General features: G+C 38.1%; 1 protein-coding gene across 12 annotated transcripts in view; it reads right to left on the reverse strand.

The window, feature by feature from the left end:
• CPEB4 (cytoplasmic polyadenylation element binding protein 4) overlaps positions 1–19,257 on the reverse strand; it is a 354,407-nt gene that overhangs the window by 31,096 nt on the left and 304,054 nt on the right. For all 12 annotated transcript variants that reach the window (XM_080671586.1, XM_080671579.1, XM_080671582.1 and 9 more), the window contains one exon: positions 6,100–6,181. In XM_080671586.1, coding sequence (XP_080527712.1) covers positions 6,100–6,160 — 61 coding nt within the window. In that variant the 5' untranslated portion in view covers positions 6,161–6,181. The remainder of the gene's footprint in view (positions 1–6,099; positions 6,182–19,257) is intronic.

Genomic DNA, 19,257 nt, shown 5'->3' on the forward strand with positions numbered 1-19,257 from the left:
TGCATTATCCATTTCTTCTTTCTGGCAAGTTGTATCGTGCGCTACGAAATCTCCCTTAAAGGAAAAGGCCCATGTAATCCTTTGACTAGGTGACAAGGACTGGGATGTATAGCGCATCGTCTTTACTGAAATCACCACAGTCCAACTGACTTAACTAGAAATAGGTTAAATACTGTAAAATATGATACCTACCACCACCATTTGAAATACATCGTTTTAATAGTAAAGCAATAGAACTTATTTTAGTAAGAGTTCCTTTCCCTTTAGAAAATTTTATTTACTCTGAAATTCAAATGTATCACTCAATGATATAAAAGTTAGTCCTATTTTCAGCAACTCTCATGGAAGATTTCTAGAGCTATCTCAGTCTACATAAAGTCAGTATGCACTATCTGTGCTAAAACACCTGTATCAGTACGCAACATCTGTTCTCTACATCAGAGCTACGGGACTGAAGTTTGGAACATAGGAATATTAGAATTGTGTAAAATGTTAAGGTTTCCTACGTATGGTGTCCTTTTTAAGAAGCACTAACTTAAATCCCCCGCTGTAAAGAAACAGAATTTAAACATCAGCCCAACAGTCACTCTCTTACAGTGACATAAAAAAATCCTATATAAAATTAATAAAACAGGCTCTGTGTATGAAACTTTCCATTGAGTTCCATGATTTCCTTCTAGAGAGATTATTATAAATTCTTCTGCTTAGCAACAAAGAGGCACAGATGGTATCATCACTTGCCCACTCATTTAGGCATTTGTTTCAAAACCACAGCAGTGAAAGATAGGGGGGAAGGGTCCCCAAATGTAATGAGGAAAGAAAGAAAGAAAAAGGTATCAAAGTATTTTTAAATGCAAGGTCACAATACCTTCGGCAGCCGGGAATTAAACACATAGCATATGTGAAATAGATCCAACTCTTAAATTCTTATTAAATGAACGCATGGAGCAAGTGAGGCAGTGCTGGCTAACTGGCTAACATACTCCCACTGCTTACGCTACATAAGCCAGAGGTGTCTTGGGCGCTCGGGGGATGTGTAAAAGATTGGTGCTTTAACCAACCTGCATTTCTGAATGCGGTCACTATTGCTTAAAATGTAAATTCAGTTCTGAAACAGTCTGACACTCAAAGGGGTTGGGGTGGATGTGCTGAGCTCCTCCTTCCAAAAACTGAAAGCAAGATATATTCTGAAACATTATGAAAAGAAAAAGACACCAATTTCACAACATGCTGAGGGCAAATAAGATGCTACTCGGACTCATAATATAGTTAATATCTGAAGAACAACTCTAGTGTTTTGACAATGTATAGATTGCCTTTGTTCTCCCAATAATTTCCCTGTCTCATTTGGCTTCCTAGTGAAATGAAGCAAATAGGATACGAAGTTGTTCACATATATAGGATATTAAATACACAACCATTATTATGGAAGTGTGGATGGTTTTACTCCGTCTAACACCTGATAATTTTCAAGTGCTATTTTTTTGTCCCTTGATTCCTTGCTATCTATATTCCTTTATTCCCTTCACACCCAGGAAAGATAAAAAAGGCTCCTTGGTTGCAGAGGTCTCTCCTACTATGCACTGAATGTAATACAGCTTCATGAATCTTTATTTCACTGTGCCCAGCCTATTTTTCAGAAGGCTGAAAACAGATGTGCTCACATGTGGTTTTAATCTACTTCACGCCGCTCCATTTCTAAACAGTAAGTACCAATTTCACAGGCGCGAGAAAAAAACACACAAATAACAGCAAGATACAATATTCCGCAAATAACCATCTGAACATCCACCACAGTAAAAGATTCTTCTGTCCAGATAAAGCGAGTACTTGATAAGCCTAATAATATTGGAGCATTGCACAAGCTGCCAGCTGGATCAACGCGCAGACTCGGTCTGCAGCTCGGGCTCCTGGCTGGTGAGACGGGGTGTGCAGGGAAGAAAATGAAATCGCCTCTGGGGAGGAGCTCCTGCAGATGGCCACGGGCTTTGGTTGTGGAGGAGGCAGTCCATAATTGTGAGATAAAAATAACAGCCAGGCACGCCCGCCGATCAGAGCAAGGACATGGAGATAAGGTAGAGGGAGGACCCTTTTCCTCCCCAAGAGCTAAACCTCTGACCATGGAGACAACGATAGGAGCCTTAGCATTCTTAGAAAAGCTATTTTTAAATAAACTGTAAGAGCTAGGATGGATTATGAAATGAAGGCTAGGTACTCCTTTTGCACATGTGTTAAAATGTTAAAAAAGAAAAAAGATAAAAGGTTTTCAACAAGCCAGTTGGAATCAATAAGGCATTCATAAAGAAACTCAAAAACGGTATGTAAAGGTTCCTAGGTATATTAAACATTTTGCCATCTGTTGATGACAAAAATAAAAAATTTTAAATCCCACTACATTAAAGGAGATTTTTTTCCCCCAAAAGAAAAGGCACATTTGTGTTTGTTCTTAATTTAAGAGAGCCATACCAATTCATTCTACTTGTAGTTCTTGTACCAAATAAAAGCTGTATTATTTAAACATATACATACAAATCACACTTCTATGAGGAACCACAATTGAAAGATAAAAATAAATGAGGTCAACTGTAATATATTTTATGAATTATTTTTAAGATAAAAAATAAACCCAAATATAAAATTTATCTCCATATGGAGTCTTTTTTAAAAACAATTCTCAAATTAATTCTTTATCTTTTTAAAAAATTTTCTTTATTGACTAAGGTATTACATATGTGTCCTTTTCTTCCCATTGCACACCATCCCCCCACCCCCGCTCATGCCCTCACCCCCCTGGTGTCTGTGTCCATTGGTTAGGCTTATATGCATGCATACAAATCCTTTGGTTGATCTCTCTCCTTTACCCCCACCCTCCCCTGCCTTCCTTCTGAGGTTTGACGGTCTGATTGATGCTTCTCTGTCTCTGGATCTGTTTTTGTTCATCAGTTTATGTTGTTCATTATATTCCACAAATGAGTGGGATCATATGATATTTATCTTTCTCCCACTGGCTTATTTCACTTAGCATAATGCTCTCCAGGTCCATCCATGCTGTTGCAAATGGTAGGAGTTCCTTCCTTTTTACAGCAGCGTAGTATTCCATTGTGTAGATGTACCACAGTTTTCTAATCCACTCATCTGCTCATGGGCACTTAGGCTGTTTCCAAATCTTAGCGACTGTAAATTGTGCTGCTATGAACATAGGGTGCATATATCCTTTCTGATTGGTGTTTCTAGTTTCTTGGGATATAGTCCTAGAAGTGGGATCACTGGGTCAAATGGGAGTTCCATTTTTAATTCTCAAATTAATTCTTTTAAGTGAATTTTTTCTGAGAGGCATTTCATTCTCTACTGGTCTCATAGAATTAATGCCCATTTTCTGTTTTCTCTGTTGCTAAGGAAGCAGAGCACTTGGAGAAGCTATTTTCAAAATGGATAGTCAGGTTTTATATTTTATTTTAAAAGATCAATGAGTTATTTTTACCTTTAACAAAATCTCACAAAACAAGCAGAACCACAATGAAAAGCGTGCATAATTTTCCCAACAGGTATCTAAATTAATAAAGAGAGCTTGACGAGAAATAAAATATTTCCCCGAGCAAAATTCCATTTGGTAGTGACAGACTACAGTGACATACAGTTTGTCATCTTGGTTAAAAAAGATATAAATGTGAAGCATAACTACAATCTGGCAGTTTAGGACCATGAACTCGTCTGTGAATTCTTTATCGCTCTTTGAAGGAAACAATACACAAAGTTCATTTAATGCACTTAAGTCACCTTGGCACTTCAGCTTAAATCAAAACTGGCTTTCTCATTTGAGAAGCATGATAACAGACTTTGTAGATGGTTAGCAATAATTGATACTGTTTATTGAGTGTCAGCATGCTGGATTTTATAGATAGAGCGTCACACTGTGGTGGCAGAATGGCCGTCCCGATGTAGATCTATATGACTCCATTCTGCCACACTTCCTCTCACAGATCAGTTTTCCAAAATCTTTATGCTGCCAGACTAGGCCAATCAAATTTAATTTTTTCCGTCATCAGACTTAAATTTTGATTATCCCTACAGAATCAGTGAAAGAAACTTAATTTAGGTAAAAATTGGTTAGACGATATTAAAAAGGGAATGTAAAATAAAGACAGAACTTTACACAAAAATTCAACAAGAAGTGAGAAGAAATAACCTGAGAGATGTCCTGCCTATATCTGACAGCCACTAATACTACTAAAATGTGTGAAAACTCTTATTTTATTTATTTATTGTTGACAGTGTTACAGATGTCCCCCAAACTCTTTTATCTAACCTAAATACTAGTTAGAGACTTACTTCTTTGAGCATCAAAATAAACTGCTTATATGTGATGCTGTTTGTAAATTGTGCTTTCTGTAATAAATGAAGGCACTTATCATGAAAATGAAGTCTAAATTTATTATCCCTAGTAACTAGTATGTAAGAGGCTCTCCCCCCCCCAAAAAAAATAGTTGCTGAAAGAATCAAATACATTAAGAATAAACAAACGTCCTTTAGCTACTTTTTCTGGACTTAATTTTTAATTCTGAAATGATTATAGATTTGCAGCAAGTTGCAAAAAGTGGAACAGAGAGATCCCATGACCCCTTTCTCCACTGTGGCTTAATGGTTATGTCTTAACTAGAGTCCAAAAGCAGGGAGCTGACATTGGTACGATCCGCAGACGTTACTCAGATTTCTCCTTTGGCTACTTTTTAAGAATGTAGTTTTTCCTGGTCTAGGAAGGACCTTAGGCACTCTGCATTTTTCTGATGAGAACATGAGAAGAAAGGTCAAAGAGGCTGAAGGACTATGCAAAGTCCAAGTGCTAAGAAGTGGCCAATTCTGAATGAGATATCATCTTTCCTCAGAAACAGCAGCATCTGGTTAGTTACCCATCAGAATTCCACAAGGACATCAGTGAAGACCTTCAAAATTACCTTATTCCAAAGATACCTAATCGGATGGATGCATTTTAAAATATATATTACCTTTCATCTCTCCAGACTTCAAAAAGCTTTCCTCATTAAAAAATGTACCATTATTCATTTGTTGAAAAGTATTTTGTTTTACTGCATCAGTAATAAGATAAACCAAATTAAAAAAAAAAACAAAACAAAAACAAAAACTGAGCCAGGCTGGTCACCATTTGAAGCAACAGGCTGCCTTGCCACCTCTGACCTCAGTCAGTGCAACTGTGTCTGACGCAAAGCAGGCTCATTAACACTGAATGAATGAATGAATGAATGAATGAATGAATGAACGAACGAACAAATGAACAAACAATTTAAGTGGGATGACAAGTACTTTCAAGTAAAATATATTTATGCAGAAAAAATTTATTTTGTGGGGTAATTTTCACAAAATCAGAGCAGGAAGGGCCCTTAGAAAACATCTATTCTGGTCATTCTCAACCCTGGCTACATGTGAGCATCAACTGGGAGAGGACCCAGGCATTTGTATATTATTTTTAAAGCTCCCCATTATAAAGTCCTTGTTATTAGGGTGATTCGAAATTCCTTGCTATAAAGATGAAACTGAGGCTTACTCAAACTTACATGTCTTATTCAGGATAACACAGACAGTTAGAAATAGAATTGAGACAAGTAGGAATAGCACCATTTTTTCCTTAACATAATACACAGGAAATATTTCAAGAATAACAAAACATCATTTTAACTTTGAAACTCTTGGCCATTTTTAAAAATTTGAAACTAAGCTAAAAAACCTACCAACGTTTGCACTCTTTCTAGTGTCTCGTCACTGTCATGGGGTCAGACATGTAGATTTAAGGATTGAGCAGTTTTTGTCTGAGATATAAAACAGTGAGGTGTACGGTCCACGTCTTTTCAGCTAGCTGCCTACCCTAAGCAATTAGTACTCTGGCAGTTCTCTTAATTGATTTAATAATGGGCCTACAGTCAGTGGCTATCAAATATTTAACAAAAAGTCCAACATACATAAAATGGATGGACCTGACTAGATACAAAATATGAATCCAAATATTTGCCATCCTGTTGACCAGATTATGTAGATAGTATAAATTTCAAACTATTAAAATCAAATCGTTACATTTTTTAAAAGTACCTTTAATCGAATCATTTTCAGCTCTCATTATGTCAATGAGCGAACTCTCCAGGGAGTGCATGTCGAATGTCCTGGGGCGATCCTGTAACACAAACAGCCACAAACCACTTTTTAAAAAAGCATTTAATTATAAAAGAGAACAATAAGCTGCACAGGATGGGACACAGATCAAAAGTGGCAATTTTGTTCCCTCTCAGTGCAATGTATATTATTGCTACATTTTATTTTGAACACAAAACATCAAAAACACAAAAGTTAAGTACCCTGGGCTCAGCAAAGAGTGATTTGATGTCTAATAATAATTCCAATAGACGCATTACTTTTTGCTAATAAAGAACAATAAAAAGTAGTACTGAACATTCAATGAATGTAAAAATAAAATCTGTAATCTTTCTCTGCCCTTAAGATCGCAATACCGTGGCAAAGCTTTCCAAACTGGTTCCAGCAGTTACTGACTGGAGTGGCATCTACACATGCTATTCAGAATAGCTCTATTTTCTTACAAGCCAAGATTTAAAAATAGTCATCAAATGTCTGCAAGACCACCAAGAGGCAAAGTAGTCTTCATTTTGCTGCCATTAAAATTAAAGGGAAGAAAAGGCATGGAGAACACTGCTGGTCTAAATCCTGGCTTAACACAATGCATTTCAGGAGTGGGAGAGGAATCTTAAAATACACAACCCAACTGCTCTGACATTCTTCTGGATGAAAAGTACTAGCGATAACTGAAATTAATGCCTAGCTTGATAAGTGCAAAGTTGGAGATGGAAACATTTTCAAATTAAACTTTAAAAGGAGGCAGTGATACCCACTTCCATCGCATCTTAAGCATAAGTACACACACAGACCACAGCCAGCGTAGTAAAGAAAAGGAATTTGATGAGCGGGATTCCATAACCTTCTCTTCAGTGATATTGTCTCTTACATTATTTTTTAACTCAAAGATCTTCAGACACAATGTACTGAGGGTTTGTAGGCTCCATGAATTCAGGAGGAAACAGTTTCAGCAGTTTGCTGATGCAGACCAAGAGCGAGGCACAAGTGCCATACCATACATACCCTTGCCGTCCTTAGCCTCGTACGTACTCCCCACCCCTCACAACCCAGCCTTATGACCAATTATAATGATTACAAACTACACTTGTCTAACATTTCACTTCTTATCATGCTTTGGTAATTCCAAGACTTCAAAAGCTACATATTTTGACAATCTTTCTGTTCTCAGAGAGGGTGTAATGTTTATCGTTCTTAATTTATACCCTCTAACTCAGTGGTTCCCAGCGTGGGGCACAGGCAATTTGATTTTTAAGGGGGGGGGCAATTCGAGAATGAGTTATTAACAGTGAATTTTTTGCATTTCTTATGGTTCTAGGGGCCTCATATACAGGATATAAATATATGTTGTGACATATTTATGCATTTCAGTTCTCTATTACGTTTTGAAACTTCATTTGCTATTTTTTCATATCACTTCATATTATTATTATTACTTTTTAACAATTTCTTAGTGATCTCTTCTGCAATACTTCAACTGTCCTTTCACTTTTTTATCTTTCTCTTTCATGGATGCCATGTTCTTTGGAAGCCTGTTAGAGATCAAGTTAGTGGCCTTTTAGGCTTCCTCCACATGAATAGGAATTCACTTTTTGAAAAATAAGAATTATATGTCATGGGGGGGGGGGGCGGGCATCAGGATTTTAGAGATGCTTAGGTGGGGCATGGCCAAAAAAAGGTTGGGAACCACTGCTCTAACTGATCTTTTCTGTCCATTTTTAGCCTATAATTAAAAAACAAAAACAAAAACAAAAAAAACCCTAAAATGTGTTTCTGCCGTTAGGCAGCAGGCGGAGGAGCAGACACTAATAATAAACTTAAGGAATCATAACGCCGCCACGATGGTTTTCCTACCAACAACCCAAAGGCCACATCAAGAGTGTTTTCATTTCCTCAGTTCATTCTTTGATTTTGCCTTTTATGATTGTGAGTTGGGCCAAATATCATAACCACTGATTTATTTTCTAGGATCTACTTCCCAGAAGGTAAACGACTATAAAATAGAAGCCTTGTTAAGTGACAGCTCTTCTTGACTGATGATGAGCTAATGACCAAAACATGAACATCAGCAGAAACTGATGGCCTGAGCTCAGACACTAGGAAGCCCCAATGCCACCACTGGCGAGTCACGTGAACTTGGGCACATTCATCTCTAGATCTCTTCCCTGATCTGAGAAAGGAAAGAGTTTGATGAGATCTCGAATGTCCCCTTCCTAGCTCCAAAACATACTTGTGTTCTAGCTTTCTGACGGCCTTAGTCTGTGTTTTTCCACGAGTCACAGGTTAAATTATTTTATGGCAGAACCAAAAAATGTGAGTGAGAATTACTAATCAAAATTTATCACATCTGCCCACAGGAAGCTGGGGGTCCATCACAGATTAATGCCAAATAACAAGCTTTAAAAATCTACTTAAAACAATTCATTGAGGGGGATGTCTTGATTTCAAAAAAAGGTCAAAGAATCTATTATGAAACAAAAGAGCACCGGCAACTATATTTGCTTCACCACTGCCAGTTTCTCTAGGCAGCCCACAGGGAGGAAAGGGCGAAAAGCAGAACTACCCTTTATTGAGCAGCTACTAAGTACCAACCTTATTCTAGGCCCTTTATTAATACTGTCTTAAGTAATTCTCAAACCTCCTTATAACTTACGTTCTGTTATTCACATTTTAATGATAAAAACTAAGACTAAGGAAAAGCCACAGGATTCTGCACAGATAGGACATTGCATAGTTCAGCAGTTTAATCAGGAGTCAAGTCCAAGTTTCACTCCAAAGTAGGCAGTGCTTCCTTGGATGAGGTAATGGTCATGGCAGTCAAAAGACCACACTCATTAAGACATGCATTTGAATAAATGAGACACTCTGCTGAAAGGGTCCAGGGGCAGGAATGTGCTGGCTAGTGTCCGACAAACAGTAGGCACTCAAATATTACTCATTAATTGAAAGAAATAACAAAATATATGAGTAATCTACAATGATAGCAGCGATACTAAAAACATAAGAAGAGAATGAGAAGCCTTATCTTCCCCTGCTGAGATGACAGACAGATGTGGTGCACAAATTAGTGACCCCTCACAAATGTATCTCTAGGGCAGTGGTCGGCAAACTCATTAGTCAACAGAGCCAAATATCAACAGTACAACGATTGAAATTTCTTTTGAGAGCCAAATTTTTTAAACTTAAACTTCTTCTAACGCCACTTCTTCAAAATAGACTCGCCCAGGCCGTGGTATTTTGTGGAAGAGCCACACTCAAGGGGCCAAAGAGCCGCATGTGGCTCGCGAGCCACAGTTTGCCGACCACTGCTCTAGGTTATCCACTGCTAACCATGGAAGTAGAAGTGGTAGTAGTAATAATAATAATAATAATAATAATAATAATAATATCAGCAGCAAGCATTTATCTAGCTCTAATGCTTTACATGTCTAGTCTTATTTATTACAAAAATCCTATACAATTAGGCATATTCAGTTATTGTCCCATTTCACAGATGAAGAAACTGAAGCTTAGAGTGATTAATAATTTTACCAGTATCAGGTAAAAGTAGAAGCAGAATCTGAAGGAGGAGCTAAGCCTTATGATGATAGAAAATGTAGCTTAATAATCATGAATGAAAATAAAAGAGCATCAATTATTTCCAAGGCTCAGCAAAGCAAGCTGGGTTACAATGCTTAGACCTCATTTTGTTTTGTGACCTTAATTGTTATATTTAACATATGGAACTGATGTCAGTCACTGATTGGTTTCAGTTTCTCCTATCGCTACTTCACAGGATAATTCCTAAAGGGAAAATCATACAAGTCACTTTGAAAATCAAAGTTGATAAAAATACCTTCTGAAAAAACAAATTAGTATTTCAAAGAGCAGGCAGGACCCATCCCGTTATTATGCACATCTGAATAGTCTTGCCATGCAAAATAGGAAGACCTACATCAGCATGTAACTGATGACAAGACATGGCTTTCACAACATTCCAGCAGTAGCCACAGGAAGCACACAAGCCACGAGGTCTATCACTATCAGAAGAATTAGATTCAATTAGGGCCACAAACCAAAATCATCATTCGTGGTTTGGGGTTTTATTGTTGTTGTTGTTAATGTTCAGATGGTTAATCTAAGCCAGTGCTTCCCATACTTGAGAGAACATCATAATCATTTGGAGGTCTTGTCAAAACATGGATGACTGGGTCCACCCCCAAGTTTATCTTTCAGTAGCTCTGGGGAGGGTCCAAAAATTCACATTTCTAACAAGTCTTCAAGTGAAGCTAAGGACTACCACACTTTGAGGACCACTAAGGTAAGCAATTCCATTGAACAGCTTAACTTCATTAGGTACTTGGAGGTGTGATTTGTAGCTTATATCCTGGTGACCAGTCATGACACAATCGAGCTTCAATACGCCACATAAACCATTTTAAGATTTCCATATGAAGAGAAGTGCTTTGCTCTCAAAACCCAAAACAATGCCCTTTGTTCCACTCTCTATGGTCATAACATGAAAAAAAAAAATTACAATCAATTTCAACAAATCAACCACCATGCCATGACCATTCTATTACTGATTCTTCTCTCTTTTATACTTGAGTAAATATGTTTTGGCATACTAGACTGGGTCTAAAACATAAAATACAATTAACTGCATGCAGCCACATCATTAAGAAGCAAGACAGCCCTAGCCGGTTTGGCTCAGTGGCTAGAGCGTCGACCTGCGGACTGAAGGGTCCCAGGTTTGATTATTCTGGTCAAGGGCACATGCCCGAGTTGAGGGCTCCATCCCCAGTGCAAGAGGCAGCTGATCAATGATTTTTTATCATTGATGTTTCTATCTCTCTCTCCCTTTCCCTTCCTCTCTAAAATCAATAAAACACACACGCATATATTAAAGAAAAAAGAAGCAAGACAAAATTCAGCTACTCCCTTGACTCATTCTATTCCTAAAAGACAGACATCACTGTGGACACTTCTTAGACTGCTCTGTATCTATACTGGCCTGTGGAAGTTTCTCTTTCTGGCTTAAATTTTCCCTGGTGAAGAAGGGAAAGGAAAATATTTTGTTTTGAAAGTAAAGTCTATGCCAGTGTGTCAAAAGGTACCTAAATAAACAGGAAGTTTGAGATGCCAGTAAAGCCTATAATTAATCAACGGTAACTCTAAGAGTTTTAATCCGAGATTTTCCAAAATGTAAATATTCTTCTTGGATTAAATATTTAAGCCCACAGACATTGACTGTATGGCCCTGGCTGGGTGGCTCAGTTGGTTGGAGCATCATCTTGTACACCAAAAGGTGGCAGGCTTGATTCCCTGTCAGGGCACATACCTCGATTGTGGGTTCAATCCAGGGTGAGGGCGTGTGTGGGAGGCAACTAATGGATGTTTCTTTCTCACGTGGATGTTTCTTTCTCTCTCTCTCCTCTCCCTTCCTCTCTCTAAAATCAATTCAGAATAAAGAAATTAAAAGTTGACTATATGGCCCTGGCCAGTTTGGCTCAGTGGATAGAGCGTCGGCCTGCGGACTGAGGGGTCCCAGGTTCGATTCCGGTCAAGGGCATGTACCTTGGTTGCGGGCACATCCCCAATAGAAGGTGTGCAGGAGGCAGCCGATCGATGTTTCTCTCTCATCGATGTTTCTAACTCTCTATCCCTCTCCCTTCCTCTCTGTAAAAAATCAATAAAATGTATTTAAAAAAAAAAGTTGACTCTATGGTCAACTTTCAAGATTCCACCTCCAGATAACCCACATTCTTGTGCAGGCACAAGTCCCCTTTTTCCCGTGTCTCCCTTAGCATGCTGACATCCTGCATGATACTGACAAGCTCTCTTATGGCCATCTCCCCCGTGGACTGCGAGCTCCACTCATGCCCATAATCACAGATTGTAGCATATGTGTAACATACAGTAAATCCATCACTGTCTCCACCCATCTAAAAGTGGCTAACTTGTTCCTCCTGGCTCAGCGTTGTGCATATTACGTGAATTATGTATCATTTACATAAATCAGTTCCTCACAACCATCATAGGAGGTGGGGACTATTATCATCCCCATTTGAGGCAAGTGAAGCTATGAGAAGTTACCTAATTGTCCTCAAAGTCACACAGTAAGCAGTGAAGTCTGGCCTGCACATTTAGTAGCATCTCACATTTCTAGGCAGGTTCCTTCCTTAGTCAGTACTTTCTCATGATGACCATTTTATAACGAAGGCAAAGAGTCTTACAGAGCAAAGGATTGAATGTCCTCGATGTATTACCCTGATCGGAACAATAGCTCCATTCGCTCCCATGTGAACTGACAAATCAGCTCTCTCCAGAAAGCCTTTGAGAACATTTTTTTATTCCACCTTCACTAAAGAAACCACACTCATTTTGAGCATTAGAAATCCTTAAAGAGGTAAACATTTCTTGTCACCATTTAACTGTATTAAAAAAATAGACTGGCATTCTCCACTTGATTACTCAGTTCCTGGATCAATAGTCCCCCTCTTCCTACTGACTATTTGTTCTCACCTTGCCTGGCAGAGGGAAGTAATTAAAATCCATTCCAAGACCTGCGTTAAATCACCACTTACTAGACAAGTGATCTTGACCCTCCCGTGTCTCTGAAACTTGATTCCATCAGCAAAGTGAGGATCGCACTTTCCTTACGAAGTTGTGGTGAGGAGAAATGAGCCCAGGCCTGCGACCACCTGTGCACAACGCCCAGCAGTCAGCAGACCCTTTCAGTAACTATTCCCTCTGCCCCTTCTCTCTGGTGCAATGGTAAAAGAGCCTGAATCGAGCATGTCAATGCAGTATTGTTTGTATCTGAACAGTTCAGCTGTTCTGTGGTATTTCCTGTAGTCTATTTTCATAGAGATCAAAAATCTATAAACCCAAAAATATCCGTATATGATATATCCTTCCTAATAAGCTATTCAGGGCAAGAGGTCATTAAAGGAAGTAGGTAAATGCTACTAAGATTCCTCCCTAAGAAATGAAGTAAGGAGCGCCCTGCTGGCTGCCAGAGCTCCTCTGCTCCACGTCTGCCTGGCCTGATCAGGGTCCACAGTCACAGAGAGAATAGTCACCCACAGGCACACCCTATAGTCATAAGCGAGGCTTGTGTCCTACGGGGCTTGTAACCCATGTCATCTCTTCTCTTTTATGAGCCTTGACTGCAACTGTCACAAAGCAGCCTGTGCCCGATGTCAGCCTCTCTGGATCCTCATAGCTCCCACCCCACCATCCTTAGTTCTCCCGAGTCTCCGAAGCAGAAGGTACTTCTCAACACTCAGGCACAAAGTGAGAGGTCACCAGACTGCACACTTCGTCTGGAGAAGGAGCATGCTTGCCTGGTCATGCAATCCCTCCCAGGGACCTCTGGAACCACCTCACATTTGGGGATTAAAAGAAGCCTGAACCTCAGGGAAGGCTGAGAGAGGAAAACTGGACAAGCTCCTCCCAAGTTGTTGGTCACCGGCTGGTGTTTTGGTGTGTCTGCTGGATCTCTTTTTTGGTGATGCCATGTGACCACCAGCATCCTTCTCTGCCCTGAAGGTGGTTTCCTTAAAGATCAGCACCAGGTTGAGTGGCGAAACAGGCTAAGCAGATGCAACAGAAATATGGGCCCTGCTTTAGTTCCTATCTTTCTTTTAAAAATAAGTAGAGAAAAACATTTTTTGTTTATAAGGGGAAAATAGCTCCTTATCTTTTAGAAACATAGACTAAACGATTTATAAATGAAATGATACAATACCTGGGAACTTCGTCAAAATAACATGGAAGGGAGGGAAAGGGTTAGGAAGATCGAGGGAAGAGGACTGTCCAGGAGCTGATCATTGGCGAAGCCAGGTGACATGTACACAGGGGTTTGCTCTATTTTGTCCACTATTCATTACGCTTAAATTTTTCCATAGTAAATTTAAAAGGCATGGGGGGAAACTTCAATCAGAGGGGAAAAAAATAGTTGGTCACTAAATTTTTCAGAATGAAGGCATCATCTAGGCCAGTGGTCGGCAAACCGCAGCTCGCCGCTCCATTGACTGAGTTTGCCGACCACTGCCTTAGGGAAAAACACTTAAAAAACATTTTAATAATGTACTAATGTCTTTAACCTTAAGTCAAAACTTCCGGGTAAGGGTAATGCCTTACGCAGTGGTCGGCAAACTCATTAGTCAACAGAGTGGCAAACCGCAGCTTGCGAGCTGCATGTGGCTCGCGAGCCACAGTTTGCCGACCACTGGTCTAGGCTGTTTCCCATTATTGTTATTTAACTATAGTGACTTTTTTTATTTTTTTTAATATATTTTACTGATATTTTACAGAGAGGAAGGGAGAGGGATAGAGAGCTAGAAACATCGATGAGAGAGAAACATCGATCAGCTGCCTCCTGCACACCTCCCACTGGGGATGTGCCCACAACCAAGGTACATGCCCTTGACCGGAATCGAACCCGGGACCCTTCAGTCCGCAGGCCAACGCTCTATCCACTGAGCCAAACCGGTTTCGGCTATAGTGACTTTATTTTTAAAAATTATAGTTCAGTTTATAAAATTTTTCCTTAAAATTAAGCTCCCTTTACCACATGCCCATTATGCAATGTTTTTCACATTTTAAGAAAATATGCTATTTGCAAGACTTTGAATTAATATTTCTGATGATTTGCTTTCTTATAACAACAGAATCTTCTGAAAGCTGAACATGAGACATATTTCATTTTATCCTCAGGAAAACCAGACAAAAGCAATGAGAAAATGAAAGACCAGGACGGTTGAGGGCTCGCCCTGGATCACACAGCTGGTAAGTGTCAGAGCCATATCTGGACCCAAGATCTGAGTGCCAGGCTATAACTAGATCTTTCTGAGCAGCATCATTCTCAGATTGGGTTTGTTTTTCTAAGGTCCTTACAGACAGCAGCTATTTCACTGACTAGCATTTGATGCAATCCTCAAAAACAACTGGAAGAACTATTATTAAAAGTACGTTATGGAATCTTTAAATATAAATATGGCTATCAAATATATAATACTGAGGAATGATGATTGGGATACGTCTGGTAAATATTCAGCAAGCAGAATTGCCCAGTCTAATTACTCTACAATATGAAAAGCACTTGTGCAGCTGAAGACTTTAAACTTTGTACACATGAGAGAGCACCTGTAAGTGGCGGATGGAGTGGTTCTTTGACAGGCAATGGAACTTGCATTCTGCTACCCATAGATTCAAGTCTGCCTTTTGTAGTACCATTCTGCCACCAAACTTAAGTAAGCACATCTGTGTACAAGGAAGCTTGTACAAGTACCTATTTATAAATGTGACAATTAATAAAATATTTAAAAATGCCATTTATACATTGTTTTTGTTATACCTACAGTTGAATGTTAGTTTACTTTAAACAGCTCATGGATTACAATAAAAGGAAATTATTTGGGTTAGTTGCTAATCTATAATAATAAAAGCGTAATATGCAAATCGACCGAATGGCCGAACAGCGGACGCCCTTCCAGACAAAGCCGGGGCTGCGAGGGCCGAGGCTGTGAGGGCCAACTCTTGCACATCGGGCCTCTAGTTTGTTTATAATGAAAAAAAAATGTTCGTTCAGTATCACTCAAAGATTAGCACAGATAAAAAATATGTTAAATAAACCAAATCAAAATAATTTTTATGAGATATTTAGTCCTATGTTTAGACCACAACATAGCAGGTGCTTTATAAATTATAAAAATATGAAAACCAAAACTCAATTCCAAGATAAAAGCTAAAATATACCCAATTCAAATCTAAGGTATCTTTTCCTATCTCTTAGCAAAAAAAAAAAAAAAAAAAAAAAAAGAAAGAAAGAAATCACAAATTCTTCATTAAAATATCATTTTCTGTAATATATACAAATGTTTCAAATTTGGTAAAATCTTTCAAAATACTGAAAGATATAGGCGACCAACACTAATGAAAGTTTAAGGAATATACAACTATAAAACTTCTTTTCAATAAATGTAATAATTCTGCTAAAGGTACTCTGTCCTGGGTTGCATTTAGTTTATCCAAAAGGAGTTCTCTGAGAAGTAAAACCTATGTAATAAAATAAGCAATACCAAGGACTATTTGAACCATTCACAGATGCCCAAGCTATATTTGTAATTATTTTAATTTCATAATTTAATTCAATATTAGAGATCTATGCTTTAAATTAAAAAAAAAAAAATTCAAGGGACCTCACAGTAAGCCTTCACTGTCAGGTATTACCTTGATAAGGACCGTCTTCCTGAATTTCAGCAATTTGCTCAAGGTCACGCAGATAACTAAACGTTTAGAGTCAAACTTAAGGCTGGACCCAGAGCCTGTGCTTCACCGTGCTACATTTCTGGACTCACAAAATAGCCTTTCTCAGGAATTATTCAAGTGTCACCTTCAGAAACTGATTAAAAATAGGATCAATACCTTTATCTTTCTATCTACTAAGAATTTTCTGGAAACCTGAAAGTGGAACTCCTTCTGTTTCAATACTATAAAATGTGATGAGAGAATCAACACTAAATTTGAAGTAAACAAATTACATATTGCTATAAACTTATCATGGTAAAACATACCTTAATTTCTGCAAGAACAATTTTCTTTGAACCATTAAGTATAAAATGAGTTTTATCAGGAAAAATTAAGATAAATGCTAAAGTTATGGGCTCACTGCCTTAAAGAGAAACATGTTACACACGTTATGTTATCTGTGATGGGGCAAAAAACTAAGGTACAATAATAGAGTGCTGAAAAAATGTGATGGTGGATCTTCCAGCTTATTTTCCTTCTAGCAACACAGAGAACAGTCCTAAGAAAAAATAAATTTATACTTTAAAATTCAAAGTAGACATATGTGAATGTTAAGACTGCCTTTCCATTTCTTTCTCATGAACACCAATAAGGATTATTCTCAAAAGCATAAACTCACGAACTAAGTAGCATCTTTCTAGTTGCAATTTGAAAAAAACACAATCAGTAGGCTTGCAATAAACAGTTTTTTCCTGAAAGATGCTGGAACAATGTGTTGATCATATTCCATGGCTTCTCTGAAGACAACAACAAAATGTAATCAAAAACTCTACCCAACCCAAATTCTATTCCATCAGGAAAGCAATTACACCTAGTTAAAAAGCTTTCTACAAGAAGACATAAAATTAGATCTGGTAGGCTTTTCCCAAAGTTTTTCTAGTATCTCAATTTTGCTGGAATTTACAGTGAAAATATTAGTTTCCCCTCTTCTTGTATAAATAAATACAAAATCAAAGTTTCCTATGCAAGACCCCTCTTAAAATTATATTAAAAACAAAAAATGTAATGAGGTTGCACTTTAGACAACTTAATAATTCACCATGACTTTTAGAAGTGAAGCAACACAGAACACTTTCTGTTTTAAAATATAAGATGGCATTTATAATTTTAAGGATCAATAAATTGACAACCCAAGGAGAACTATTAAAGTGACATGAATTATTTGCCCGGTTAAGAAAACAAATCCGTGGTGACTGTGTCCGTAGTCAGAGCAAATAATCTCTAAGTCCTGTCAATCAATCTCTGTGACAGATTTTGTCCCCCTTTTCCTTTCTGCCTACTTCCTGGTTCTTAGCTAGTGGGGACGGGAACATAACGAGCTGAAGATAAGAGAGTATGAGAACAGATACTACACAATTCCCCTTTCACCTTTGTGTAGGGCAGATGATCTAGGCACCCCCCCCCCCCAAAAGAAATGCTCTAGTCAAATACAATTGTTGGCGGTGCCCCAACGTACTATTTGGTTTGGACATCAGAATTCCAGGATGTGCTTATAGGACGGGGATTTCCCCTCCCCCTTCCCCCCCATCCCCGTTAATAATGTAAAGGTCAAGTCATGTCTGTAGTCACATGAATATGGATACTGTTTCTTCATTTTGAAATTGGGACGATAAAACCAGACCTCACGGGCTGAGAAATCTCACATAGGAAGTGAGATAACATATGTAAAAGCACCTATTTCAGTGCCTGGTATGTAATCTATAATAATAAAAGAGCAGTATGCTAATTAGATCAGATGTCCTTCCGGGCAACCTTCCGGACGAAGCTGGGGCTTCGAGGGAAGCCCGGGTCTCTGGTGCCAGAGGGAAGCTGGTGCCAGCAGCCAGGGGAAGGAAAGCCTACTCTTGCACAAATTTCATGCACCGGGCCTCTAGTATGTAATAAAAACAAAGAAAAAAAGGTTGATTTGAATACTAAGTTTAACATTTAGAAGTTGATAAATATATTCTATTATTTTCTACTTTCAAAATGTTATCTATAATCAGCTTTAGAGCAGCATGTATCAATTATGCTCTGTAAAAAGGTTCCTCTCATCTTACATGCTTCTGGGAGGCATTTCCTTACTCCACCCCATCCCTCCCACCTGTATCAGGTCTATGTGAAGAGGCACTGTAGTATAACAGGTAAGAGCCAAATTTTATGCATGAATAGTAATAATAAAAATTTCTACCTTGTATGGTTGTTGAATGAATTAGATGAGTTTATACATGTAAAACACTTAGAATATCATAGACATGTTAGCTATTATTAAATATATGTTAAATTTAGTTCTATCTGAAAACTGGACTTGAGGAATGTTAGCTGAATTCACACAATGAAAACTTTAAGTTAAGCAAAACTTAGAAACAAATTTTAATACAAAATATCCCAAAATACAATGCTTTGGCATATCAGTTATCTGGAAGATTATTCACATATTTGGAACCTGTGCTCCTGCTCCATAAACATGGATAAAAGAGAAGGTTAAGAGTGGCCAAAAAAACCCAAAAACACCTCATTAAAAATGTTACCATTATTTTTAATTCACTATATGGTACTCAACCCTGCATTAAACAAATAAAAAAACCATTCTGATAAATATTGTCTAGTATTAGTTACCTTTCAGGTAAATTATTTCCTTTTAAGAAACAATACCATGCTAGTCTTTGATTGGATACCAATGTTATAAAGTAGCTCTATCCTGTAAGGTCTGTGGTAAGTTTAAAGATCTCTCTTACACCTAAGGAAGAGCAATTGAAACTGAATTACTAATATCTATAAAATTTCTTTCCTAAAACTAATAGTGCTCAAAGAAATAAATTTAAATAA

Source organism: Plecotus auritus (genome assembly GCF_963455305.1).
Source record: "Plecotus auritus genome assembly, chromosome: 6".
Lineage (NCBI taxonomy): Eukaryota > Metazoa > Chordata > Mammalia > Chiroptera > Vespertilionidae > Plecotus > Plecotus auritus.